Raw genomic sequence first — 27,249 nt, 5'->3', positions numbered from 1 at the left:
GGCAGCCTCTTGGATTTTTTCGGCCTCTTTTGCTGCCTCCAGTTCTCTCCTGTGAGCAGCCTCTTTGGCTTTTTCTGCCTTGGGTTCTGTCATCTTAGCCTCTCTGTCTTTAACTAACTTTACACCTGAGAGTTAGAAAGAAAAGAAAAAACCTGGCTTGTAAATTTTTGTGCTGTAATCTGATACCTATGTTCTGTGATAGCTATTCTCAGCCTACAGAAAAATCCTCTAGCTGCTCTTAGCTAAAAAGAAAACCTCTTCAGGTCTGTGAAAAACTTGTGAATTTCCCTGCAGGAGGTTAACTACCCTGCCTTTAGGTAGAGAAAACGCCAGCTCAAAAAGAACGGTCCCTTTTGTTATGCCTGCTGCTCTGGCCCCCAGGCAGAGACAGAAAAACTCTAATTGCTTTCAGCTTAAAACCTGCTTCCAAGCAGCCCAAAGGAAAAAAAAAAGTCCTTTTAAAATCCTACTGTGCTTCTGCTTCAAAATGATCTAAGAAAAAATCTCAGAATGATCCCACCGCTCTGCCACTATGTCAAGGTTCCTTCCCCATTCTGAACTCTAGGGTACAGATGTGGGGACCTGCATGAAAGACCCCCTAAGATTATTCTTACCAGCTTAGGTTAAAAAGTTCCTCAAGGTACAGACTTTGCCTTGTCCTTGAACCTTATGCTGCGACCACCAAGCATGTTAAACAAACAACAGGGAAAGAGCCCACTTGGAGATGTCTTCCCCCCAAAATATGCCCCCAAGCCTTACAACCACTTTCCTGGGGAAGGCTTGATAAAAATCCTCACCAATTTGCATAGGTGAGCACAGACCCAAACCCTTAGATCTTGAAAACAATGAAAAAGCAATCAGGTTCTTAAAAGAAGAATTTTAATTAAAGAAAAAGTAAAAGAATCACCTCTGTAAAATCAGGATGATAAATACCTTGTAGGGCAATCAGATTCAAAACATAGAGAATCCCTTTAGGCAAAACTTTAAGTTACCAAAGGACATAAAAACAGGAATATACATTCCATTCAGCACAGCTATTTTACCAGCCATTAAACAAAAGAAAATCTCACACATTTCTAGCTAGATTGCTTACTAACTTTTTACAGGAGTTCTGAAGAGCATTCCTGATCTGTTCCCGGCAAAAGCATCAGACAGACAGACAGTCTTTGTCGTCCTCTTCGTCCCTCCCCCAGCTTTGAAAGTATCTTGTCTCTTTATTGGTCATTTTGGTCAGGTTCCAGTGAGGTTATCTTAGCTTCTTAACCCTTTACAGGTGAAAGGGTTTTGCCTCTGGCCAGTAGGGATTTTATAGTTCTGTATACAGAAAGGTGGTTACCCTTCCCTTTCTATTTGACAGGCCTAATCACATCAGCCACATGTGAGGCTCATTCACCTGCACATCTACCAATGTGATATATGCCATCATGTGCCAGCAATGCCCCTCTGCCATGTACATTGGCCAAACTGAACAGTCCCTACGTAAAAGAATAAATGGACACAAATCAGACATCAAGAATTATAACATTCAAAAACCAGTCGGAGAACATTTCAGTCTCTTTGGTCACTCGATTACAGACTAAAAGTGGCAATTCTTCAACAAAAAAAACTTCAAAAACAGACTCCAACGAGAGACTGCTGAATTGGAATTAATTTGCAAACTGGATACAATTAACTTAGGCTTCAATAAAGACTGGGAGTGGATGTGTCATTACACAAAGTAAAACTATTTCCCCATGTTTATTCCCCCGCTCTCCCCCGCACTGTTCCTCACATGTTCTTGTCAACTGCTGGAAATGGCCCACCTTGAATATCACTACAAAAGGTGTTTCCCCCCCTGCTCTCCTGCTGGTAATAGCTTACCTTACCTGATCACTCTTGTTGCAGTGTGTATGGTAACACCCATTATTTCATGTTCTCTGTGTATATAAATCTCCCCACTGTATTTTCCACTGCATGCATCCGATGAAGCGAGCTGTAGCTCATGAAAGCTTATGCTCTAATAAATTTGTTAGTCTCTAAAGTGCCACAAGTACTCCTTTTCTTTTTGCAGTTACAGACTAACGCGGCTGCTACTCTGAAACCTTTCTATTAAGATTTTCATAGAACCAAACACTTAGCTGTCACATAATCTCTAATACTGCAGGCACAATTCAAACAGTATGGAACATAGTTTGCCAAAATCACAAGACGCTGTAATCTGTGCAGCATTATCTGATTTTGTATGTAGTATTGTTGTAGCTGTGTTGGTCCCAGGATAGTAGAGAGATAATATCTTTTATTGGATCAACTCCTGTTGGTGAGAGACAAGATTTTGAGCTACACAGAGCTCTTCCTCAGGTCTGGGAAAGGTACTCAGATAGTCAAAGCTAAATATAAGGTTGAACATATAGTTTAGCATAAGTAGTTAGCACAGATTAAGGGACCATTTAAGGTAAAGTGGCCTGTTATAACCCTGTAGTCATAGGATAAAAAGGGGGAATTAGTGGGTTACAGATTGTTGTAATAAGCCATAAATCCAGTGCCTTTATTAAGATCGAGTTTTAGCGTCTAGCAAAGTTATGAATTTAAGTTCCCAGGCTTGTCTTTTGAAAGTGTTGTGAGGGGTTCCTTTGAGGATGAGTGTTCGATATAGAGTGATCGCTTTGTGAAAAGTGTTCACCCACAGGTGATATGGTGTTTTTGTCTTTTATCACTTTCCTGTGTGTTCCTTTGAGAGCATAATGATTGTCTGGTTTTAACCACATTGGGCATGTAGTGCATTGGATGAGGTAGACCATGTGTTATGGCAGTCATGTGGAGGACTCAGGGATCTTGAAAGGTGTATTGTGGACGGTTTTGATCATTGTAGCAATGGAGATATGTTTGCAGGTTTTGTATCTGTTCTGGCAGGGTCTGGTGCCTCTCTGAGTTGGTGTCTCGGTCTGTGGGGAGCTTGCTTCTGATGATGAGACTGTAGAGGATGAGAGGTTGTTTGAAGGCCAGAAGAGGGGATTTAGGAAAGATTTCTTTTGGGATGGGGTCCCCATTGAGTCTGGGTTGTAGTTGTTTGATGATATCGCATATGGGTTCCACTGTGGGATGGTAGGTGACCACTAGGGTTGTGCGGTCAGAGAGGGTTTTATTTAATAGAGTTCCACCACAACTTCAACAGCCACCACCACCTATCCATTAAACTCTCTCTGGAACACTCCCACACTAGCATCAACTTCCTGGACACCACAATCAGTTTCAGCATTGGATCCCTTCAGACAACCATATACAAGAAACCCAATAAACACCACACCGGCCTTCATATATGCACTAACCACCCAAAACACACCAAGACATCTGTTATCTATAGCCAGGCACTCAGATACTACAGAATATGTTCCGAGGAGAAAGTCCAGGATATACACCTTAGCACACTCAAAACTGCCTTCACCAAACAAGGACACTTCATCAAAGAAGTAGATTATTGTGAAAGTGGCCACCCAATATCCCAAGAGAACCTACTTCAATACAGAAATAAAATGCAGCGATCTGTAACCCACTAATTCTCCTTTTTTTCCTACAACTACAGAGGTGTTAATGGGCCACTTCAACTTGAATGGTCCCTTATAATATGTGCTCATTACTTATGCTAACCTGTCTGTTTGACCATGTATTTAGCTGTGACACTCTGAGTACATTTCCCAGACCTGAAGAAGAGTCCTGTGTAGTGTGAAAGCTTTTCTCTCACCAGTGGAAATTGGTCCAGTAAAACATATTGCCTCACTCAGCTTGTCTCTCAGCATTATCTGAGAAAGAAACAGTGAATGGATAGGTTTAGAAAGAAGAGAAGGAAAGAAGAGAAGTATAGATTAATAGAGCATTATACATTAACTGAGGGCTTGATCCCACAGTTTTCCATGGAGGTAACTCCTGTTCAATCAATGATAATTGTGCAAAGACAGATGGCTGCAACATTGGATGCTCAGTTTCAATTCTGGACCAAACCAGTCAACTTTTAAGTGCTGTAGAATTCCTATGTATGTATTCAGTGAAATGCTTCCATAGAGCAAATGTATCCATTTATAATTTCAAACACTTTAGTATTGCTTACTGTTTTTATTGTGCCAACTCTGTATCATGTAAAAGAAAACAAAATACTAATTTGTCCCTTCCCCTGGTACTGTACCAAGATAGAAATTAATTCATACTCACTAAAACAAAAAGTACTATTTTTTCAATAGGCTTGCAGGGAAAGTAATTTTCAGGTAAAATTAAAATATTCTTAGTGCAGTTTTACAAAAAAGAGATATTCCTATATCATCCTTGAAACTAAGCATGTGTGCAGAACAGAGGCAACAGGTTACTAAAGGGGAATCAGACTAAGTAGCTGCATATACATCTAAATCAGGGGTTCTCAAACTGGGGGTCGGGACCCCTCAGGGGGTCATGAGGTTATTATACGGGGGGGAGTCGCGAGCTGTCAGCCTTCACCCCAAACCTCACTTTCCATCCAGCATGTCTAATGGTGTTAAATATATAAAAAAAATGTTTTTAATTTATAAGGGGGTGTGATGGGTTGGATCACAGAAACCCCCTGGGAGCTGCCACCTGATGTGCCAAGACTACTACTGCCCCTGCTTTCCTGCCCAGACAGCTTGGGACTTCAGTGTCCTGCCTGTTTTGAGCCAGACCCACTAGCCTGCTGCAAACCCAGACCCAAGTCTGAACCACGTCTCCTAACAGCTGTAGGCTTAATTGAAAGCAGCTTACAGAAGTGTGCCTGTATTTAACACTCAGATGACCAACTTCCAGTGGGGTCCAAACCCTAAATAAATCTGTTTTACCCTGTATAAAGCTTATACAGGGTAGACTCATAAATTGTTCGCCCTCTATAACACTGATAGAGAGAGATGCACAGCTCTTTGCCCCCCCAATACTTTGGGTTAATAAGTAAAAAGTGATTTTATTAAATACAGAAAGTAGGATTTAAGTGGTTCCAAGTAGCAACAGACAAAACAAAGTAAATTACCAAGCAAAATATAATAAAACACGCCAGTCTAAGTCTAGTACAGTAATAAAAACTGAATACAGATAAAATCTCGCCCTTAGAGATGTTTCAGTAAGTTTTTCACAGACTGGAGCTGGACACCTTCCTAGTCTGGGCACAATCTTTTCCCCTGGGTACAGCCCTTGTTCCAGCTCAGGTGGTAGCTAGGGGATTCCTCATGATGGCTGCCCGCCTTGTTCTGTTCCACTTATATATCTTTTGCATAAGGCGGGAATCCTTTGTCCCTCTGGGTTCCCACCCCTCCTTCTCAGTGAAAAAGCACCAGGTTAAAGATGGATTCCAGTTCAGATGACATGATCACGTGTCCTGTGAGACCCCAAGTCTTTATTCCTCCCAGCCTGACTCACAGGAAGGCCTGCCTGCAAACGGAGCCATCCACAGTCAATTGTCCTGGTTGATGGGAGCCATCAAGATTCCAAACCACCATTAATGGCCCACACTTTGCATAACTACAATAGGCCCTCAGAATTATATTTCATATTTCTAGTTTCAGATATAAGAGTGATACATTTATATAAATAGGATGACCACACTCAGTAGATTATAAACTTTGTAATGATACCTTACAAGAGACCTTTTGCATGAAGTATATTTTAGTTACATTATATTCACACACTATATATAGAGTGCATCACAGGGGGGTCTCAGTCAAAGGCTTGCTATGTGAAAGGGGTCACCAGTACAAAAGTTTGAGAACCACTGATCTAAATGTATATTGGTTGTGAAATTCTTAATGCATTTTTCAGGAGTGGCACACATTATTTTGACAGGTTTCAGAGTAGCAGTCGTGTTAGTCTGTATCCACAAAAAGAAAAGAAAAGTATTTGTGGCACCTTAGAGACTAACAAATTTATTTGAGCATAAGCTTTTGTGAGCTACAGCTCACTTCTGCGGATGCATGCAGTGGAAAATACAGTAGGGGGATTTTATATACACAGAGAACATGAAACAATGGGCATGGCAGATGGGGGGCTGTTTGAATTTGAGTGCTTTCATCATTTTCACCCGATTCTTCCCAGTTATAGTGCTTTTCATCTCGAGCTGTTTAATTCTCATCTTCTCCGTTTTACAAGTGATGCGAGAATCAGCTAGACTAGAAATCAAGAGTTCCTGTCTCTAGTCCTGTGTTCAGAAAACTAGACTAGGTCTCTCTTTCTAAACATGTCTACATGCCCTAATCCAGTTATATATTGGCATAAATATATATGGCATAAGTACATGGCTAGACCTGAAATGCATGTTGTACAAGGTCATACTTTTTTTCCAGTTACATTTTTACACTGTTAGACATACCTGCGTAATTACTTTTTTTTAATTAAGTGTTTCTAGAGAAACCCTGAGGAGCAGGAAGCGATCAGATTATAATCTCAACAAGGTGAATGCACCCATCCTAACAAACACTACACTGAATGTAATAAGACTTGTTGGTAAGTAGAATGGTTTCATGGCTTTTCTATATATATCTGAATATCATTGAAAATATATTGGTTGGATTTCAAAACATTTTAAAAATCCTTATAGTAGAAACCCTTACTCATTTTACCTTCCTTAGTTAATTTTACCTTTCTGAAAATGTTAATTCTTAAACTGATTTTTGGTCATAAGACAAATAATGTGACTCTTGTGGGATAGTATATGAATTTTGAATAAGATGAATCACATTCCTTCACATATGTTTGTATTGCCTATGTAATGGATTAATTATACAAAGTGTTGAGGGCATAATGTCAACAGATATAAAAAGGGCACAGTAGAAATCTGTGCTTGTTACACGGTATTCTGATGGATTTATTTTTTTATTTAAAAGCAACCTGGTTGCAAAATAGAGCTTGATTTCTTTTTTTCTTCCTCTAATGCGCACACATGATCTATATTTACCTCATTTACCACTAATAGAGATGTGAACTGTTGCTTGACAAGCTAATTTTGACCATATAGGATCATAAAATGTAGGGCTTGAGGAGACTTTGAAGTCATCAAGTCCAGCCCCCTGCACTGTTGTAGGACCAGGTAAAGCTAGACCACAGGTGTGTGTCCAACTTGTTTTTAAAACTTGTAGTGATAGAGATTCCACAACTTCCATTGGAAGTGTATTCTAGAGCTTAACTACCAGGTTAGAAAGTTTTTTCTAATATGTAATTTAAATCGCCCTTGCGGCAGATTAAGCCCATTACTACTTTTCCTACCTTCTGTGGACATGGAGAACAATTGATCAGTCTTCTCTTTATAACAGCTCTTAACATATTTTGAAGACTGTTATCAGGTCCCCCTTTGGTCATCTTTTCTCAAGACTAAGTATGCCCAGTTTTTTAAATCTTTCTTCATAGGGGTCAGGTTTTCTAAACCCTTTATCATTTTTGTCTGTCTCCTCTGGACACTCTCCAATTTGTCCATATCTTTCTTAAAGTGTGGCACCTAGAACTGGACACAGTTCCCCAGCTGAGGCCTCACCAGTGCCAAGTAGAGTGGAGCAGTTACGTATGACACTCCTGTAAATATACCCCACGATATTAGCCTTTCTTGCAGCTGCATCACATTGTTGACCCATGTTCAATTTGTGATCTACTATAACCCCCAGATCCTCTTCAGCAGTACTCCCATTTAGCCAGTTCCCCCCATTTTGTAGCTGTGCATTTGATTTTTTTTCTTCCTATGTGTAGTATGTTGCAGTTGTCTTTATTTAATTTCAGACCAATTGTTGAATTCAGACCAATTCTCCAATTTGTCAAGGTCATTTTGAATTGTAATCCTGTCCTCAAAAGCAACACTCCCAGCTTGGTGTCATCTGCAAATTTTATAAGCATACTATCCACTCCATTATGTAAGTCATTAATGTAAATATTGAGTAGTACCGGACCGAGGAAAAACCCCATGGGACCCTGCTTGATAAGTCTCCCCAGTTTAACAGGGAACCCTTGATAACTACTCTTTGAGTATGGTCTTTCAACCATTTGTGCACCTACCTTTATAGTAATTTCATCAAGAGCACATTTCCTGAGTTTGATTCTGAGAATGGCATTTGGGACTTCTTCAAAAGCCTTTACTAAAATCAAGATATATCGCATGTACTGTTTCCCCATCATCTACTAGGCCAGTAACCATGCTGGTTATTCCTTATAACCCTATTATCCTCTAGATGCTTACAAATTGATTGTTTAATAATTTGTTCCTGTATCTTTTTAGATATTGATGTTAGGGCTGATAGGCCTCTGATTCTCTGCGTCCTCTTTGTTCCCCTTTTTAAAGATAGGTACTATGTTTGCCCTTCTCCTTTGTACTGGGATCTCAGCCATACTCCAGGAGTTCTCAAAGAAAATTGCTAATGGTTCTGAGTCTGCTTCAGCTAGTTCCTTAAGTACTCTAGGATGAATGTCATTAAGCCCTGCTGACCTGATTATATCTAACTTATCTAAATATTCTTGAACCTGTTCTTTTCCTATTTTGGCTTGCATTCCTTCCCCCTTGTTGTTAATTTCAATGGTGGTGAGTATCTGGTCACCATTAACCTTGTTAGTGAAGACTGAAGCAAAATAGGCATTAAACACCTCAGCTTTCTTGATGTCATCATTTATTAGCTCCTCTTTCCCGATAAGCAGAGGTCCTATGCTTTCCTTTGTCTTTCTCTTGCTCCTAATCTATTTTAAACCCCACCTTTTTATTGCCTTTAATGTGCCTTGCTAGGTTTAGCCTTTCTGATTTTGTTCCTACGTGCTTATGTTATTCTTTTATACTCCTTAGCAATTTGTCCATGTTTCTGTTTTATAGGATTCCTTTTTGATTTTCAGGTCATTAAAGAGCTCCTGATGGAACCATATTGGTTGAGCCCTACCAAATTCACAGTCCATTTTGACCAATTTCATGGCCAGAAGGTTTTTTAATTGGTCAATTTCATGTTTATAGATGTTTACATGAGAAATTTCACGGTGTTGGATGTTGTAACTGTGGGGCTCCCAACCCAAAAGGTGTCCGGAGGTGGATCTGATCTCCTCCTCCCCGCAAGCTGCCCTGCAAGGGAAGGATGGGATGAGTCCTGTCCCTCCCCAGTACCACAGGAACTCGCAGCTAGGAGCCCTCCAGTTGGGGCACTCCCAGCAGCAGGGGGAGAGCAGACCCTCCTCCACAAGCCTCCTCCAGCTGAAAGAACTTCCAGGGCTGCTGCCCAGCCCCAGAGCTTCCTGCAGCGGGGGAGGCACTCTGAGATGGGTCTCCCTCTCCAACCCAGCATGCACTTGCAGCTTGGAGTCCGTCTGTCCTCTACTTTCCCTCCCTCCCCCCCACCCCAGCTGGGGCAGTCCCAGCAGCAGGGGGAGATCAGATTTCATGGGGAAGGGCTAATTTCATGATCCGTAACATGTTTTTCCTGGACGTGAAATTGATAGGGCCCTACATTTTGGCCTTGCTATTCTTCCTGTCTTTCCTTAGTATAGAGATACTTTGCAGTTGTGCCTTTAATATTGTCTCCTCAAGAAACTGCCAGCTGTCCTGAATTCCTTTTTCCTTTAGATTTTTTTCCCATGGGTCCTTACCTATCAGTTCCCTAAAAGAAAAGGAGTACTTGTGGCACCTTAGAGACTAACCAATTTATTTGAGCATGAGCTTTCGTGAGCTACAGCTCACTTCATCCGATGAAGTGAGCTGTAGCTCACGAAAGCTCATGCTCAAATAAATTGGTTAGTCTATAAGGTGCCGCAAGTACTCCTTTTCTTTTTGCGAATACAGACTAACACGGCTGTTACTCTGAAACCTATCAGTTCTCTGTGTTTGTTAAAGTCTGCTTTTTTGAAGTCCATTGTCCTTATTTTGCTGTTCTCACGCCTTCCTTTGAATCATGAAATCTCTCATTTCATGATCTTTCACCCAAATTGCCTTCCACCTTCAAAGACACTACCAATTCCTCACTGTTTGTTACAATCAAGTCTAAAATGGCTGTCCCTCTGGTTACTTCCTTCCCTTTCTGCAACAAAAACATTGTCCCCAGTACATTCCAAGAACTAATTGGAAATTTTGTGTTTTACCGTATTAGTTTTCCAACAGATGTCTGGGTTGAAGTCTTCCAGATCTTCTGTTTTGGATATTTTTGTTGTTTGTTTTAGAAATGCCTCATCCACCTTCTTTTCCTGATTGGTGCTCTGTAATAGACCCCCATCACAATGTCAGCCCTGTTTTTTTACCCCTTTTATCATTGTGCAGAGAGACTCAGCTGGTCTGCCTCCAACCTCCTTCTGGACCTCGGAACAAGTGTTTATTTTCTTGATGTATAATGCAACACCTCCTCCCTTTTTACCCTGCCTGTCCTTCCTGAACAAACTATACCGTGCTCTACCAGTATTCCAGTCATGAGACTTATCCCACCAACGTCATAAAACATTTATTAATAGAAAAGTGTATTATTTTTCTCTCTGCGTCTACACAAAACCAACCAATTAATTATTATTCAAACTATTTCATCTTGGGCAAATCCTAGAAAATCTTAGCCCTGAAGGTGTAAGAAGAACAGCTGAAAATATCGATATAAATGGAAATATGTATTCAGCCTTAATTTTAGGGTTTTAGTTCCCCCTTTAATAATAGTAAATGTAGCATACTTCATTACTTTTTAAAAGGAATACTATTAATATCAAGAGATAGCACTACAGTGATTTGCTACTTAATCTTAACTGTGAAGTATGGGGAAATTTGGGAGTATGTGCATATTATGGGGATGTGGAATATTATGTGCATATTATGTGCACATATTATGTGCATAATAGTATGTGCATATTATGGGGATGTGGAATAGCAAAATGTGTACTACTGATGTATTACTAAAAAGAAAAGGAGTACTTGTGGCACCTTAGAGACGAACAAATTTATTTGAGCATAAGCTTTCGTGAGCTACAGCTCAAAGCGAGCTGTAGCTCATGAAAGCTTATGTTCAAATAAATTTGTTCGTCTCTAAGGTGCCACAAGTACTCCTTTTCTTTTTGCGAATACAGACTAGCAGGCTGCTACTCTGAAACCTGATGTATTACTGTAAGACTGTTTTACAAAGATGTTTTTGGGACTTTGTTACAAATATTTTTTTTGAGGGAAAGCTTTCCATAATATGGAAAATTGCTTTTGCTGTGGTAGAGGAATGCAGTTGAACTATTTTGTGTAGAAATTCATTTTTAATATGAATGCTTGCCAGTTTTCTCTCTCAAAATGTCATTAGGATTTTTACCATATAGACTTGGAAAATATGCTTGGCAGTTTGATTTATGTTATGCACTGTTATGACTCATCTTCTAGGGAACTGATGTACAAACTAAGCACCTGTGAGCATGTATTGATCCAGTGGATGAGCCTCTGGACAATATCTGTGAACAAATTGCTAGTCACTTCAGGTGTCTGTTTTATTTGAAGAAAATTTAGAGTTAGGTCAACAAATCTGGCCTTAATTTACTGCACTTTAAGCCCCTCTCTCTTTTTTTCTTGTGAGTGTTTGGAGGTGTAGTCTGGATTTGCTCTTGTGGATTTCAGCCAAAGTCTTAAAGTTACATAAACTTTATTTTCATCATTCTTTGTTTTTTTTCCCTTCTGGAATTAGATTTAATTTGAATGGTTAAAACCATTAAGCAATGTTTTATACAAGTTCTGTAGCAGCTACCAAAGGCTGAACCAGTTTGGCTGTGTTAGTTGTTCCTTATCTTAATAAATAGTTACAAATATAAGAGAAGATCATGTGGCTAACAGCCTTGACCCTTTAGTTTTCTTCACTTTTTTCTTTTCCGGAACCATCTGTCCAAAGATAGGGTGACCAGACATCCCGTTTTTAAAGGGACAGTCCCATATTTAAGTCCTCCTGCAGATATCCTGACTTTTTCTTAAAAACGGGCAAATTGTCCCATATTTATTGTTTCCCCCTCATCAGTATTGGCGGGTCCTGTGGCTGGCCAGATCCCTGCTCACCAGCCGCCTGTCCACCAGCAGTGAGTGGGAGGGGGTCCAGTGGCTGGCAATAGGGTGGGTGTGCAAGGCTAGTGGTGAGGGGAAGATGCAGCATGCGGGGCTGGCTGTTCCCCCTGCTGATCCGTCAGCACAGCCCCCTGCTGCATGCCAGCTCTCGGCCAGCAGGATCCTGCCCCCCCATCCTGTTTCCGGCTGGCACTGGTTGCGAGCTGCGGTGGTTGGTGAGTGCGGGCAGTTGCCAGGTGGCGGTCGGTTACGTGTCTCCTCTGCTGCACACCCATCGGCCCTTTACGTTCTTCCCCCTCTGGCTGTCTTCTCCCTGCTTTTCCCCTTTGCCTCCCCTCCAGCCCCGCTGCTCCTCCATATCCCGCCCCAGTGGGGCACGTCCCGCTCCCAGCGCTGTGTGGAGAACCAACCCCTGGTCCGAGTGTTCAGTTCACCAACAGCCTGGCAGGCAGGCTCCTTCCTTCCCCTACTGCCTCTTGCTGAGCTGGTGCCCTAGGAAAGCCCAAGACCCTCTGGTCCAGGGTGCTGGCCAGGAGGAGCCGAGCTGTGCATGCGCCAAAGCCCCGCACAGCGCTGGCATGGGGAAGCCTCTCCGCCGCTCAGCTAAGCTCCCAAGTGGTGGTGGTGGTGGGGAAACTATTTCCAGCCAGTTCACACCCCAAACCTGCAGACTCTACAGCATCCCCCAAGGCAGGGGCTTAGCACCCTCTTCACCCGCCCTCCCCTGCTGCCCCCAAGGAGCGTGGGGCTGCTCCGCCCCCTAGGCACCCTTCTCTGCTGAGCCACCTCTCTGGCCAGGTTCGCTGAAGCCCCAGGATTCAGGTTACTTGGGCCCTGGTGCACAATGCATCCTTAGGGCTTAACCCTTCCTGACCGCACTGTAGCCAGGGGACAGGAGGCGGCTTGGTTTTGTTGGTGGCCAGCAGTAGCCTGGAGGTGCTAGCTGCCTTTTGACACTGAGCGGGCAGGAAGGGACAAGCTGCTTCCGGCTGCGGGGAGGTGGGAAGAGATGAGGTCTGCAAAGACACAGGCCAGGTCATCCCTTCCCTCCCTCCCTCCTCCCCTGCATCTGGAAGCAGCTCCCATCCCTTCCCTCCCGCACAATGCCAAAAGACTGCTGCTGGCCAAGTTCTGGTCTGAACCCTGGCAGAAATCGGGGTGGTGGTGACGACCCTGCACGTGTTGCCTCAGGAAGACGCAGTGCCAGGTACCAAGAGAGGTGGGTCCGTCCCCGGGGACCCAACCAGGCATGGAGGGCAGAGAGCGCCAGGGAGGGTCGGTCAGTCTCCCCCTTCTGGTGAGAGAGGTGTACGGCAATGTGTATGTGTCACCTCTCCTCGTGTGTGGGTGTGGGGGTAGAGGTATGTGTATTACCCCTCCCAGTGTGAACCCTAAAGCCTTACAGATAAGAAAAGGAGGACTTGTGGCACCTTAGAGACTAACAAATTTATTTGAGCATAAGCTTTCGTGAACTACATTTCGGATGATGAAGTGAGCTGTAGCTCATGAAAGCTTATGCTCAAATAAATTTGTTAGTCTCTAAGGTGCCACAAGTACTCCTTTTCTTTTTGCGGATACAGACTAACACGGCTGCTACTCTGAAACAGATAAGAAGGTAAATAAAAAGAATCCAACTACGCAACATTTCTTTTTAACATGGGCTCAGTCAACATGATGTTAATTTGAATGGTTTTGTATGTTTGATTGCCGTTGAACTCGCTTGAATAAGAGTAATTTTACCAGGTGTCCCATATTCAGCATAGGGAATTATGGTCACCCTATCCAAAGATGTAAAAATAAAGTGTATTGCAAGCTTGGCAGTTCTGTGCCAATGTACAGCACTATTGTGCAAGAGATCCAGATTTAATTCCAGAGAACTGAACTCTTGATTCCTAGCCAAGAATCTGGGAAAGGAAATGGGTCTCATCTTTTAACAACAGCCTCTCCAGGTAACTAAGGGTGTGGTTTTGTTTTTTTCCAAAGGGAATCTTAATCAGAATTTGGTGGGAAGGATAGTGGCCACAATGTGAAGCCTGAAAAAGGGAAGGTGGATGTAACAAAGCAATGTTTTGGTGACATCCTGTGGGCTCTGGATGCATGGGACCAGCTAGGGAATGAAGAAGGTATTTGGATTAATGAGGAGTTTTGCAGAATTCACAATCCTAAATGGTTCATATTAATAAGGATTTCATAAACCAGGTGATTTAATTTAACTAGGTTAGGAAGAGAATCAAATTAATGCGGAACTTTTCTTCCCAAAGAATAGCAAATATATGAAATATGTGGCTATTTAAAATCACTGAAACAGACGGTGTCCTTTCTAGCAAACACAGGAGGTAAGAGGAATCCAGGGATAAATGTGAGATAGGATTCAGGAGGTGAATTTCCCAAATGGACTGAGACAATTGGTCAGCCAACTTTTGGGGGGAGCCTTACAGATATAGAAATACTTGCTGGATGTGAGTGAATGTTTGTAACTCTCTTCATTTCATGTTTATCTTTTGTGTACAATATATTGTGGTGGAGGCTGAATGAATAAAACATAAACAAGGTATATTGTACACAGAAACAGTATGAATTAAAGTAGGTTCTGGTAAACCAACCTACTTCATTTTGGATTTCAAACCAATTGTTCAAATCACGTGGTTTTCCCTCTGATTAATTAGTCAATTTGCTTTACATAGAGAAATTAAAAAGCAATCATTGTAAAACTTGATGTTCACAGGTTAAATTAATCTTTGGCCCACTCATGAACAGTATATGGTTTTCATTATTCAAAAGAATGTGAATCTTGGAAAATACAGTAATCCCAAATATGTGCGCACGCACGTACACACACAGCCCATGAATACAGCTAAGATTAGCTTTTGGAATGTTGACATACATTAAAAATACTGAAAATTCCTTACTAACCTATAGGTAATCATTGGTTCTTTTCTGAAGATATATTGTGACCTTGACTGTGTCTCTCAAAGAGACTAACTTAGAGACTAGTATATAGTATTAGTTGTAGGGATCATTATTTTTGTTGATTCCATGCTTATTACTATCCAATTTGAACTTTGGAAAAATCAACACAAAACTCTAAACTGTTTCTTCCTCTGGGCTTCCTGGTGCCTCTGTTTTTCAGACTGAAAGCTTTTTTGGGAAGGAATGCCTTTATTTTATCTCATTCAGAAAACAGCCCTAACTAAGGAATCATTACCAGGTGTCCCTATGATAGAGTAGTGGCAAATAACAGTATTGTCAGAAGTAACAGGAATGGCGCCACATCATCTGTTGGAAGGATGGTGTGTGGAATCTCAGCAGCAGAAAATTTGTAGTTGGAGGAATTAGATGATTGTATGGTTAAGAATTTTTTCTGTGTTTCCCTCTCTCCTTCATATTGTCATGCTGGTATCTAGTGTTCATCAAAAAGTCTGAGAGGAAGTGAGATGTTTGGAATTCTTGAATACCAAGGAAATGGTTTGCTGATAACCATAGCTATATTAAAGTCAAATACATTACCCTTTTATTTTTGGTGTTTTGAACATTTTGATATAAATTGGTACAGTAAACACTGTCTTGTATACATTATAGTTAAGGGAAGCAAAGCAAATTTTGTACTAGCTGTACTAACAAATCATTAAATGCTAGGGTTCATCAATCCAAATTAGATAGGGTATCTATCTGAGGGTTTCTAATAAGGCCCATTGCTGTGGAATCTAAGTGTGGTCTTTCACCTCCAAATATTTCAGAAATACGGGGAGATTATGCTTCTTGTACTGTTAATAAACTTTCCAGTAAACCCTTTTTTTAACCAGATATCTGAACTTCACTTTAGTGCGTGTAGGTAACAGTATTTCTATAGAAAAGATTTGCAAACTTGGCATCATTTTAGGGAAAGGAATGAGAAGGAAATGTTCTTGGAACATTTTGTAGAGTCAAGATTCTGAGTGATGTTGTGATAAAGAAATGTTCTTGGCATCTAAAGATTTTACAGGGACAAGACTTAAGGGGAAAGTGCAATGTATAGTCCATAGTCTCCTAAATACAGTCCTATACTTTTGCTGCCTTATATATTTGTGCCAAGTATAATGAAATTTTGACAATCAAACCTTTCCAGAAAAGATGCATCTTTATGTCACGTGCAGGCTACATATTGGTTTTGAAACACTGTGTTTTAGCACAACGGATGAGTGGAGAAATTCAGCCTTTAAAAAATACAGAGTATTCAGACTTCACTTCAGATGACATATGAGGATGATCCATTGCTTTGATTAGATGTCATCCCTTTGCATTGGGGCATAAGAAGTATAAAACACACATGGAAACTTGTCTAAATTTCCAGATCACACAATGTTATAATGTTTTGTGGTTTGCTATTTTCATTGATATAGATATATTTAAACTACTTGTCATTCTAGACCAAAAAAGTCAGTATTAAATTAATCAAATATGAAATAACTGAGTTCTAAATAATAAATATTAGGACATGTTCAAAGTTTTCAAAGAATAACAATACAATTTACACTAAATGTAAAAGAAAAAGTATATTTATGCTGGGCAAAATCTCACAAATGTCTGATTCACAAATGTGCATCCGTTTCTTTATATGTATATACTAATTTAGTCTGATTACTACATTGCTCCAATTTCTTGCCAGTAGACTAATAAACTAGAGTAACACAGTAGTGAGCAGGCCCAAGCGGTATAATAGTCAGCAATAGAAACTGTGCTATTTAGAAATCTGGAAAGCAGGAATGTCAAATTAAAAGATATAATACAGTGATATTTCTCTAATTATACCTATCAGATATGTTTGGCTCTCATTGAATTGCTTAATAATTATGTTATCAGAAAAAATATGCTAGTTTTGTTGTTCTACTGGTTCATTTTTCTCTCCACGAAGCAATCCCCTCTTCATCACAAAATACCAAAATACTTTGCTTGATGTTTTTTCTGCATTACATTGTTAACTTTCTAGGTATGTCTATCCTGCACACTTCTTACAGCTGTGTGCAGAGTACATACTTGGCTAGCCCCCCAGCATGAGTATAAATAGCAATGTAGACGGTGAGACATTGCTTAGGAGTAAAGACATGCATGATGCCTGTGGGTATGCACCCAGGTATATACCTTACATGGCTCCCCCATCGAAGTGTCGAGTCCTGCTGCCTCCCCCCCGCCTTTCGCTGACACGTGGCTTGCACGCAGCTTGCTTTTCACTGTGGCTTGTAGCTAGACATATAGTATTCAACACAGATACTTATGTGCAGTGTAGACTGTATAGTAGTCTATATAGATTATGAAACAGTGTAATGCTGCTAACTTTAAAACAGAAAATTATATCAACAACACGGTAATCTGAACATTTTTAGCCTAAGTATTTTCTAACATGCCACTATTTTAACAGATGTGTATATCTTGCTGTTTTGATATATTATACTGAAATCTGACTTTCTTTGTCATTTAGTATAGAGAAGCTTTTCTGTTACAGTAATCAGAGTGCGCTTTCTGGACTCATCCTTTGTACTAGACATACTCTAATGGGAACATCAGCACAAACTCTCCTTCACCTTCAGCTTACCAGCATCGTACCTCCCCTGCTATCAGACATGAACGTGGCCACAGTGATCCATACATCTGTGAGCACCATAGTCTTTTGTTGTGAGCACACGGTATTTAGGAGTGAATCCACAGATAAGAGAACGCCCGCTGGTGAAAAGGCTGTCTTCTGACAAATGCGTGGCAACAGGAGCTCATTGCTCCATACATGGTTCAATGCACTGGCTTCCCACTGAACATCAAATCAAGTTTAAAGTCCTCAGGCACTATTTAGTTCTTGGCAGGGTACAAGGAAAACAAGGCCTATGATTTTGTCCTTCACAGAGTAAGGGAGAGAAAAATAAGAATAGGACGTTAGTAAGCTCTCTCGTGAGGGAAGGAATTGCATAGATCTTCAACTTTCTCTAACAGAGAACACTGATTTACATAATTTTGTAAAGATATCATCACAAAAAGTGTGATGTGGATAGAACAGTTTCACAACATCTAGGAATAAAATTAATATGCTTGAGTAGCGTGTAAGCCATTTGAAGCAAGGCTTTCATATATTAACTCTTCCTTTATGTCCCAGTGATAGGTAATAGGTGTGATTCTGTGCTAGCACAAAACTTGCAGTGCAAGAGAAGCAGAGGGGCTCGGATGGCTTTAAGCCATTTTTGAGCCTTTCTGATCTTGGGCTGCTCCAGAGACTGGAGAGGCTCCTGGAACAACTTGGACAGCATTGGGATTGCCCTCTGAGGGCAGTGGAGTACAATCCATAATCTCCACAGTGCTGCAGTGCCGCCCCCAATATGCCCCTCACACCATCTGGCACATACCTTATGCCCAGGCTTGCAAGTGGATCCTTGGAACGCAGTCTGGGAAGGCCTTATAGCTGTTTCTCATAATGCCAGCGCCAGCGGTACCTTCCCTCGGCGGGAGATTTTAGAGTCTCTTTGCACCATTCTGTCACATAGTGACTACAAGAACAGTGGCTAATATGCTGCATGCTACTATGTTAATTTTTGGCATGTAACCCGAGTTACCATAGTTTTGTCATTTGAAAAGTCTCCTTCCAGTAAAAATGTTCTATTTTTAGTGGTATATTAAGCATCGTTGCCAACACTGGAACATTTTCTAGCAATAATTCTCAAAATAAAGCTGAGATACTAGAGCTAGCTTAGAGGGCTGTAGGTATTCTGGTGGCTTGTAGAATATTTTTAATATAAACATCCTGATGCAGGGCTCTGGGTCCAGGATTTGGTTAAACATCCAGAAATACAGGGGGGTGATCATTTGAATCCATGAAGATACTTCTACAAGGCCCCAGGGCCCTTCATCCTCTCCTAACACCTGCTTGCTTTAGAAGCTTTCCTTATCTGTGATAGTTATCTTGTTGGGGAAGAAACTTAGTGGCTTGCTACCACCTGTGGTGTGGTTAGTGGGAGCACGGCAGGCCTGGTGTCTTCATCTTTTTATGGTCTATCATCAGACATTTCTCACTGCTGTCTCCATCCACCACTCCCCTCCAAATTAAGAGTTTCAGTTCTGTCCCTCATCCCTAGACTCTCTGCCCTCTGAATATAGTGGTATCCTTCCGCCAAGCCCTGCGGGGGGATAGGCTATCTGTTGGTATAGCACATGTTCTGGGGTTGAGCTCAGACTGCTCTGCTGCCCTGTCATGGGGTGTGGACTGATGTGAGAGATAAAGAAGGGCAGAATGAGTGTTGATTTTTGTTTTATGTATTCTATGCATTGGTCAATATGATTTCTGTAGCATTTTTAAAAACTGTATATCATATACCTGGAGCCTGTGACTTCAAGTGATTTTCAGAAATTAAAAAATAAGTTTGCCTGATATTGTGTGGTCAAATGTATATAATGTAAACGGCTAGCATACTATGCAAAAAACCTGAAACCCTTAAACATCTAGTTTTCAGAAAATTCTATGGCACTTAGTTTATATCAGTTGTCATATCTAGCCTTTTTTTAAACTTCCATGTCCCTGAAATCTCTTAAGATTGATGTCTTAAAACTCAAGGTTAAATAATATGTAGATTTGCAAAAGCTAGTTTTGAATTAACCAAGCATTCCAATGTCTGTATACCACTTCTGCTAGGAAAACTGAACTTTTGTATTTTATCTTCAAGGGAAATACATGCAGATGATGAACATTTTGAAACCAATTGCGTTTGATGTGATTCACTTCATGTCCCAGCTGTTTGATTACTATCTGTATGCAGTGTATACGTTTTTTGGCCGAAATGACACGGTAGGTAGAAATTATTATTCCTTTAGAGCACGTTAGTGTATGTGGTACTGTACAGAAAAGACTTCTACATCAAGAAGACTGAGTGTATGATCTATCAGAAGGGGCAGCAGTAATAGACTGGGGTTGGATGCATGAATGAGAACAGGCCAGTAAGAACAACTAAAAAGAGAAATGGCCTTAAAAGTATTATTATCACAAGGAGTGTTGATCATTTTATATTTCTCTGTCTGGAGGAGGAGAGGGAGGATGCTGGGTGCAGAGGAAGGGTGAGACTATTCCAGATATAGAAGTTTGCACAGAAAAAGGCACGCAGTCATGCATGGCAAGAGGAAGCGACATAAAGATTAAAGGAGAGTGGGGACAACATGGTATGCATGGGGTGGGTGGGGGGAGAGAGGCAAGCTGTGAAAATGGCTAACTCAGAGCTATGTGTTGGTTTTCAGATCTTGTGCTCCTGTATCTAACGTAGTCTAATAATGAAATCCATTTCTGTTCACATTTGATGTATAATTTAAGTGTCTTTTAGTTTAAGAAGTAAATACGCATCCACAGTGTCTGTAAAGAACTACATCAACTCTTCACAGATTGTCATAGAACAGCATATATGAAACCTATATTTTTTTAAAAAATGAAAACAATAATTCCATGAACAATTTCAGGGCTCTAAATTGTTATATGCTGGCAAATAGTTGATGGAGTCACACATTCTCAACAGCTTGTTCTCTTTGTTAGGAGAAGTATATTGGGTATTTGTTTGTGTATGGAGGATGGGCGGTAAATATTTTTTAAAGGTAATTGAATTCCTTTGGCTTAATCAACTGTTCTGATATTCTTTTATTGTGTTACATGTACTTTTTGCACCTCCTGTTTTGTGTTTTAAAGCCTGTACAGAGTTCTTCACTTCCCACATCTAGCAGGGAACAGTACAGTGCTAGGCAGGTAAACATTATAGCAGATGGGTAAAATTGTGTTGTTACTGTAGTGTGCCTAATTGTTGTTTGATAAACTTTTTCCTTGGAAACATACTGCTTACAAAGGGCCTATAAATTTAAAAAACCCTCTTGTAATGCTGCCATGATGTCCTAACCCTCATGTAGTTTTTTTTTTTTTACAATTCTTTAAGGAGTAGAGATGGGTAGTGGTATGTGATTTAGACTAGTAACTGTCATTCTTGTTAAAACACATGCCACTGTGGTTCTTATTAGAAGTATGCTGATAATGTGACTGCTTTGAGTGGTCTAAATTCATTGTGAATCTTGTCTCTACACTTCATGTTTGTTAGAGCACATATCTGAATGACTAGGAAGGCAAAATGCACATGCAGTAAATTAGTCAGAGAGAAACTGGTGTTTAAATTCTCAGAACAGTGTGCTGACTCTAGATACATTATGTCCAGTCATTTGTGATTTTCATAACTCAGAGTGTTTCTATTATTATTTAATTATATATATTATGGGAAAGTTATCTCATGTGCTGAGCACCTGGCATTATCCACTGAGAGGGGCAGAATACCACTTCAAATACCATTTTTCACACTTTTCTCTTTCTCCGCATGTGCATTAAATCGGTTTTTCCTCACCTTTCTGTAAAATCATGGCAGAACCTGATGCACTAGAACCTCAGTAATGACTTGTGAATTAATGAATTTTACTAAGTAACGATTAAGTGAACACACACAGGCATACATCCCAAAATAAACTGTTAATGCATTTTGTTAGTTATAGATTAGTTTTAATTGATAGTAATGTAGATAGTATAACAGCAATAAACTATAGCAGTAAATGTAGTGTGTATTTCATAAAATTTGTGTGCCTGGGTCTTGCTTAAACCTGTTGACTTCAGTGAGTGACTTCAGCATTTGTTCTAGTGAAATCTTAGTCAGAGCCTTAATAAACATCTGCTATTTAATTATTACTGACAGTTGGGGAGAAACCAGTCATTTTTGTGCAGACAAGTAAGCTTAGCGAAGTGCTGATTAGCAAAGTTTGACTATAAGTCCCTTGGCACTCTGCTTTTTTTCCATCGCTTATCAATTACTAGGTCATCAGTAATTTGGTTGGAAATAATGTATCCTCTGTCTGGCATACATGGTTTGTAAAAATTCCCATGAAGGTGCAGGCCATGTGCAAAACAATTGAATACTGATATAATATGCTCTACCTGATGAATTCACCATGGTCCTATCCTTGATGACTGCTCATCTCATGTTCCCTATAGAAGTATGTATATACATTCTACAGATCTCTGGATATTTTTTCCCTTTGATTTACAACTGGTCGTCCCTTGCATAGAAATCCAATAGTCTTTTGAAGGGAAAAAAGGCAGAGACTTTAATACATCATAACATTTTTGTTCATAGAGATTTATTTAAAATTGCACTCACCTTTATTTGTCCGAATTTGTTGATGTACTTACTATTTTAACTGATAAGTTGTCAGTCTTTTCAAAAACATCTACAATCAATAAGTTCTTAATTTGTCAAGAAGCTTACAGTATAATTTGGAAGAAAAGGGATAAGCAAAATACTAAGTATGTACTAGGGAAATTCTGGTGCTGGACAAAGTTTTTATAAGCGAACAAAGGAAAACATGTTTGTGCCTCCTTTTCTTTGTGGTAGCATAATTTTTTTTAAAGAAAAAACAAACTGTTTTCTTTCTGCTGCTTGTTTTTACCTTAGATATGTGAATAGTATCAAGTCTTGACTGCTCTGTTCTTGTTGGGGGACCCTGGATCTGGAGCCAGAGCTTTCTCAGTCCTCTCTTAGAGGAGGACTGTGGCGTTTCTCTCAAAGAAGTATTTTCTCCCGATCGGCAGTTAAGCAGATGTTTAACAAAAACAAAGAAAGAATATTAGCCTTCGATTTATGTCATTTCTCTTGTTCTTCCATCCTCCAGCAACATCAAGAAAGCTAAGATTTGATATTTCTAAAGTAAAAATCAAGCAGAAAAATATTTTATTTATTTTTTAAATGGGGGCTGCCACTATTCACCATGAAGAAGCAATAAAGGGTGAAAACACTCTTGCTATATAATTCTCCTTTAAAATGCAGTGTAGGTGGTAAATGAGTAAAATTTGTATAAAAATTATTTTGATTTGTGGAAACCACTTGAACATTGCTGATCATTTCTCACCCAGATGCAGTCTGGGAAAAGCTTTATAGTATTGAATCCAACACAGTGGACAGCAGTGTCTAAACATTGTTCAGAAAATTATTTTTCTGGTGTGAAACACATACCAGTACCATATCTTGGTACTTCTAGATCATGTGGACCCTGGATATACATGTATGTTTTGTAGTTTTTCCATCTCCATTGTAATTTCATCTGGTTGAGCTGTTCTGTTTGGTAATATGTTTCTCTTCTGGAGTGAAAATTAAGCTATGCTAATCTAAACATGTTGGGCCAGATCCTCAGCTGGAGCAAATATTGCAGTGACATTGAAGTTAGTGGAGCTATTCTGACTTAGACCAGCAGAGGATCTGATCCATAGAACTCTGGGCCCTGTGCAGAGCATGAAGATGACACATTTCCTAGCTTGATCATAATAAATGTTCAGTAATAAAAATAGGTTTCAGAGTAGCAGCCGTGTTAGTCTGTATTCGCAAAAAGATGAAGTGAGCTGTAGCTCACGAAAGCTTATGCTATATAAATTGGTTAGTCTCTAAGGTGCCACAAGTACTCCTATTCTTTTAGTAATAAAAATGACTTTCATAAAGATTGATAGAAAATAATTATACAACTGAAAGTTGATATTAAACAAGTGATTATGGAAGATAATGTAGTTTGTGAAAAGTAAATAAACATGATCATTCTACATTGTGATGTATTAATTTCTCAGGCAGCATAGTATGATGTGCCATTGTGTGATGTCTCTCTCTTGCTTGTCTGTGGGAACAAAAAGTCATTGTTTCCTATGCCTGCAGTCATTCTATAGCATATAGTCATTTTAAAACAATCCAAGAGAATATTCTGGCAAGTATCCCCCTGACAAAGTGGATAATCATTTGTCAGTTTGAATTGTATATGGTCATCTTTGTGAACTGAGCACTGTTCATTCTTTACATCAGTGTAATGTTGGGTGCAGTGATCTTCTGCATGTTTCTTCTTTTCATTTTGGTTTTGTTGCAATTATGTGCTGAAACTATACGTAAGTATATTGTATTGAACAAAACGTGAACTTTTTGTTGGTTCTGTTAGTCACTAAACTAAAACACAAAATTTTGTCCTTGCCTGTGTTTACTTAGAATATTGGGTTTTTTTTCAGTTTGAATCAACAGGACTGGGTCTTAGTAGTAGCAGGCTGCGCACTACACTAAACAGGATACAGGAGAGCCTGATTGATCTGGTAAGAAACTGGAATTTGTTAATGTTTGTTGAAATAAAGGAGGCATATTGTAAAAAGTATGGCAGTTAGTATATAATATGGTTCATTAATTTTACCTTTCCCCACACTCTGTTTATGATAAGAATATCGTAATAGATTTCCTGCAGTTGTAGGTGAGTTTTTGTTCAAAATCACTTTGCATTTATCTACAAAACTAATATGAAACTCCCAGATTCTTACCTAATTTAATTATGCTTCAGTAATAACTTTTAACTTTTAACATTTGTTACCATTAAAACTTGTGTTTAAAGCTCATTCTTCTTGTTTACGTCTAATGAAATTGGAGAATGGAGGCTATGATGTTTTTAAACTGATACCCAGCATCCTACTTACAAAGTTCATTGCTAAAAATCTTGTAGAAGAATAGCAAGATCATGGTTTGTTGTAGAATTTACCTACAACAAAAGGAGACTGAGAGATGGTAATGGCGTGGTAAGTACTTTATTAAATCACTCAAATGGTAATTCATCCTGTCTAAAGTTTAGACTTTAAACTGATTGTTTTCTTTAATCCCCATCACCATTTCTAATGCACTTACTGTTCTAAGAGGTTTTTACATAAAGTAATGGCAAGCCTTCTAAATGTTCACACAGTTAAATCCCTGAGAAAAGTATGTACATCTGTGATAGCAGCTTAACAGATTTTTTTCAGTGGTATAACTTTTAAATGACAGCTTAGTCTTGAGGAAAAAAGATATATAATTCATTTCTCACAACTTACATATTGTCACTTTTCCTGCCATACATGTGACAACATAGATGCCATGAGTCATTTTAACATTTGTTTTTCATGAAAAAGGGTAAATAAATACCATATTTGCATTAGACTGGCAGTAGATTACACTTTGTAGTACTCTGAGGGAGTAGCAAATATGAGAAGTTTTGCCTTTTATGTAGGTGATTAAATGTTAGGGTTGTGCAATGCAACTGGAGAGCAAAAAACGTAGAAATGTAGCAAAGGAGTGAAGAATCGTGCTTTTAGGAGGATCAATCCATCCTCATCATTGTATCCACTCATTATACTGCAAACCTGAACATAGCCATTATATGAACAACATACCCTCATATCTCAATGTCTGTACTTGACCCGTTAACCTTTTACCCCCAATCGGGGATATTGCAGATTATGTATTCCTTATGCTGAACTTCGCACCCCTTGATAATCTGTACATTATTCCCTGATAACCAGAAACTTCTACACTTAAACTCTGTACCGTTCACTTTTTTTAAACATCATCTTAATAAAGTTTATAAACCTTTTATTTCCTTCTACTTTGAAATGTAAACACTTGAGGCATGACCCTGAAATAATTTCCTACAACTTCTGTCTTAAATGGTTTGTATTGTAACATACCCAAAAATTCAGTTTTACTATTTTGTAAAGCCACAATTTTCCAGAGACACACATGACCTAACTGCACATTTAGCAGTGGGGGCCATTATCTGGCTAGTTGGAAAAGGTGTGTGCCCCTTTAAGGGCTAGAGAGCCGGGGAGTGACTTTTTGCTGAAGTGGCAGACCAGGTCAGTGTGGGGATGCTGATCCATCTCCCTGCAGGTGACTGGAAGAGAGTGGGGACTATATATTGCCAGTGCAGGAAAAGTCCTTTATTACCTGGGCCAGGCAGAGCAACTCTCACCCTCCCATCCATGGAAGCAGTGAAATACTGGGTTTGGTCAGGAACCGCTGCACGCACTACGCTAGTTGCTCCTTTCTTTGGGGGCTGAGAAGGAATTTTTCCCTCACCGCCAGATAGGCCAAGGTTAAATAGGGTGGGTCACCTTTTCTGGAGCTGGTTCAGGGGGCTTAGTTGGGCAAACATGAAACGGGAGTTAGGCTATGATGTCCCAACTCATAGTGTAAACATAGGGCAGATGTCCAGTGCCCCATAGGGAAGGGGTACAGTGATTAGATAAAGTGGATTGGTAAATGATTTAAAGGACGTGTTATTTAAGAGTGGAAATGGGGGGAAGCGTTTGGGGCTCCTATGACTGGTTCAGCAGAGAGCCATCCCAACCCTCCTTTTACCCCCCCCCCCCCGAACCCTCATTCAAAGTGCGAGGATGGTATGGTCCCGCAGGTTCTCTGGGGACCAGGATGGGTAAGGGGGAGGGCTGACAGAAGCCCCTAGGTATGTATTGAAATGATTATGGAATTACCTGCACTGTATACTTTTATCTGCCCCAGTACTCCCAGACATTTAAGAATAAAGTTGGTTTAATTAAACCAAATCCAGTGTTGCCTGTTCTCCTTCCAGCACAGCCGGACGATGGGAGATAGATGTCCAACTGTCATTGACTTTCATTAGGAGTGGGGCCTTTTGTGCCTTTGAAACCCCTTCCGTATGTTGTTAGAGACACAACTAAGTGACTAAGTGAATCTGTCTCAGCCTCTCAGAATCATTACATCAACAACAAATGAGTTTAAATGGAGTTATGAAGGGGCTTAACCAACCCTTGAGGAAGTTCATCACCTGAAACAAGATCCTAATAGCTAAAACTAGAATTGGGGTGCTGGAATATGCGAACTATGTCTCACTGGGAAACTGAGTAAAGTAATTTGAGAAATGACTCAGTTCAATATTAGCATTCTTGGAGTGAGCTAAATGAGATGGACAATTCTATTCATATAATATCAGAGTACTCTATTCAGGAAGGCAAGATGATACCCCATATAGAGGGAGTTGGAGTACTCCTCAGCAAAAAGGCAACACAAGATCTACAGGAATGGAAACCAGTTGACTCACGAATTATACTAATATAACTATCATCCAGTGTTATGTACCTACCAATGACCATGATGAACAAGTAAAGGATGCATTCTACAGCAAGTTGCAAGATGTACTTGTGATGCTGGTAAACCATGTGCCAGCTGTTGCCAAGGCTATAGGTGTCTGCTGAGCACTGACAAATTCATAGGTGGAAACCAGACCAGTTCACCAGTATGTTAATATTGTTTAAGATAGATGTTAGACTTGTAAAGATGTGTTCAGTGTTTAGACCCTATAAAATGCTTGTAAGTTGCTGCATGCATTAATCTTGCTTGCAATGTCTATACCCCATGCTGTAAGATAATATGTAGGTTTTGCTTTATAAT

At 39.9% G+C, this 27,249-nt stretch overlaps 1 protein-coding gene across 3 annotated transcripts in view; it reads left to right on the top strand.

Annotated features, from left to right (window-relative positions):
* The window catches only part of VPS50 (VPS50 subunit of EARP/GARPII complex), a 193,960-nt gene that overhangs the window by 123,424 nt on the left and 43,287 nt on the right, over window positions 1-27,249 (top strand). For 2 of the 3 annotated variants that reach the window (XM_074945916.1, XM_074945918.1), the window contains exons 20-23: window positions 6,359-6,465; window positions 19,651-19,772; window positions 20,655-20,711; window positions 24,036-24,116. In XM_074945916.1, coding sequence (XP_074802017.1) covers window positions 6,359-6,465; window positions 19,651-19,772; window positions 20,655-20,711; window positions 24,036-24,116 — 367 coding nt within the window. The remainder of the gene's footprint in view (window positions 1-6,358; window positions 6,466-19,650; window positions 19,773-20,654; window positions 20,712-24,035; window positions 24,117-27,249) is intronic. The other variant, XM_074945917.1, reaches the window with a different exon arrangement.

Source organism: Natator depressus, chromosome 2 (assembly GCF_965152275.1).
Source record: "Natator depressus isolate rNatDep1 chromosome 2, rNatDep2.hap1, whole genome shotgun sequence".
Taxonomy (NCBI): domain Eukaryota; kingdom Metazoa; phylum Chordata; order Testudines; family Cheloniidae; genus Natator; species Natator depressus.
The sequence above is the reverse complement of the archived record's forward strand: the minus strand, read 5'-3'. Positions and strand labels throughout refer to the sequence as shown.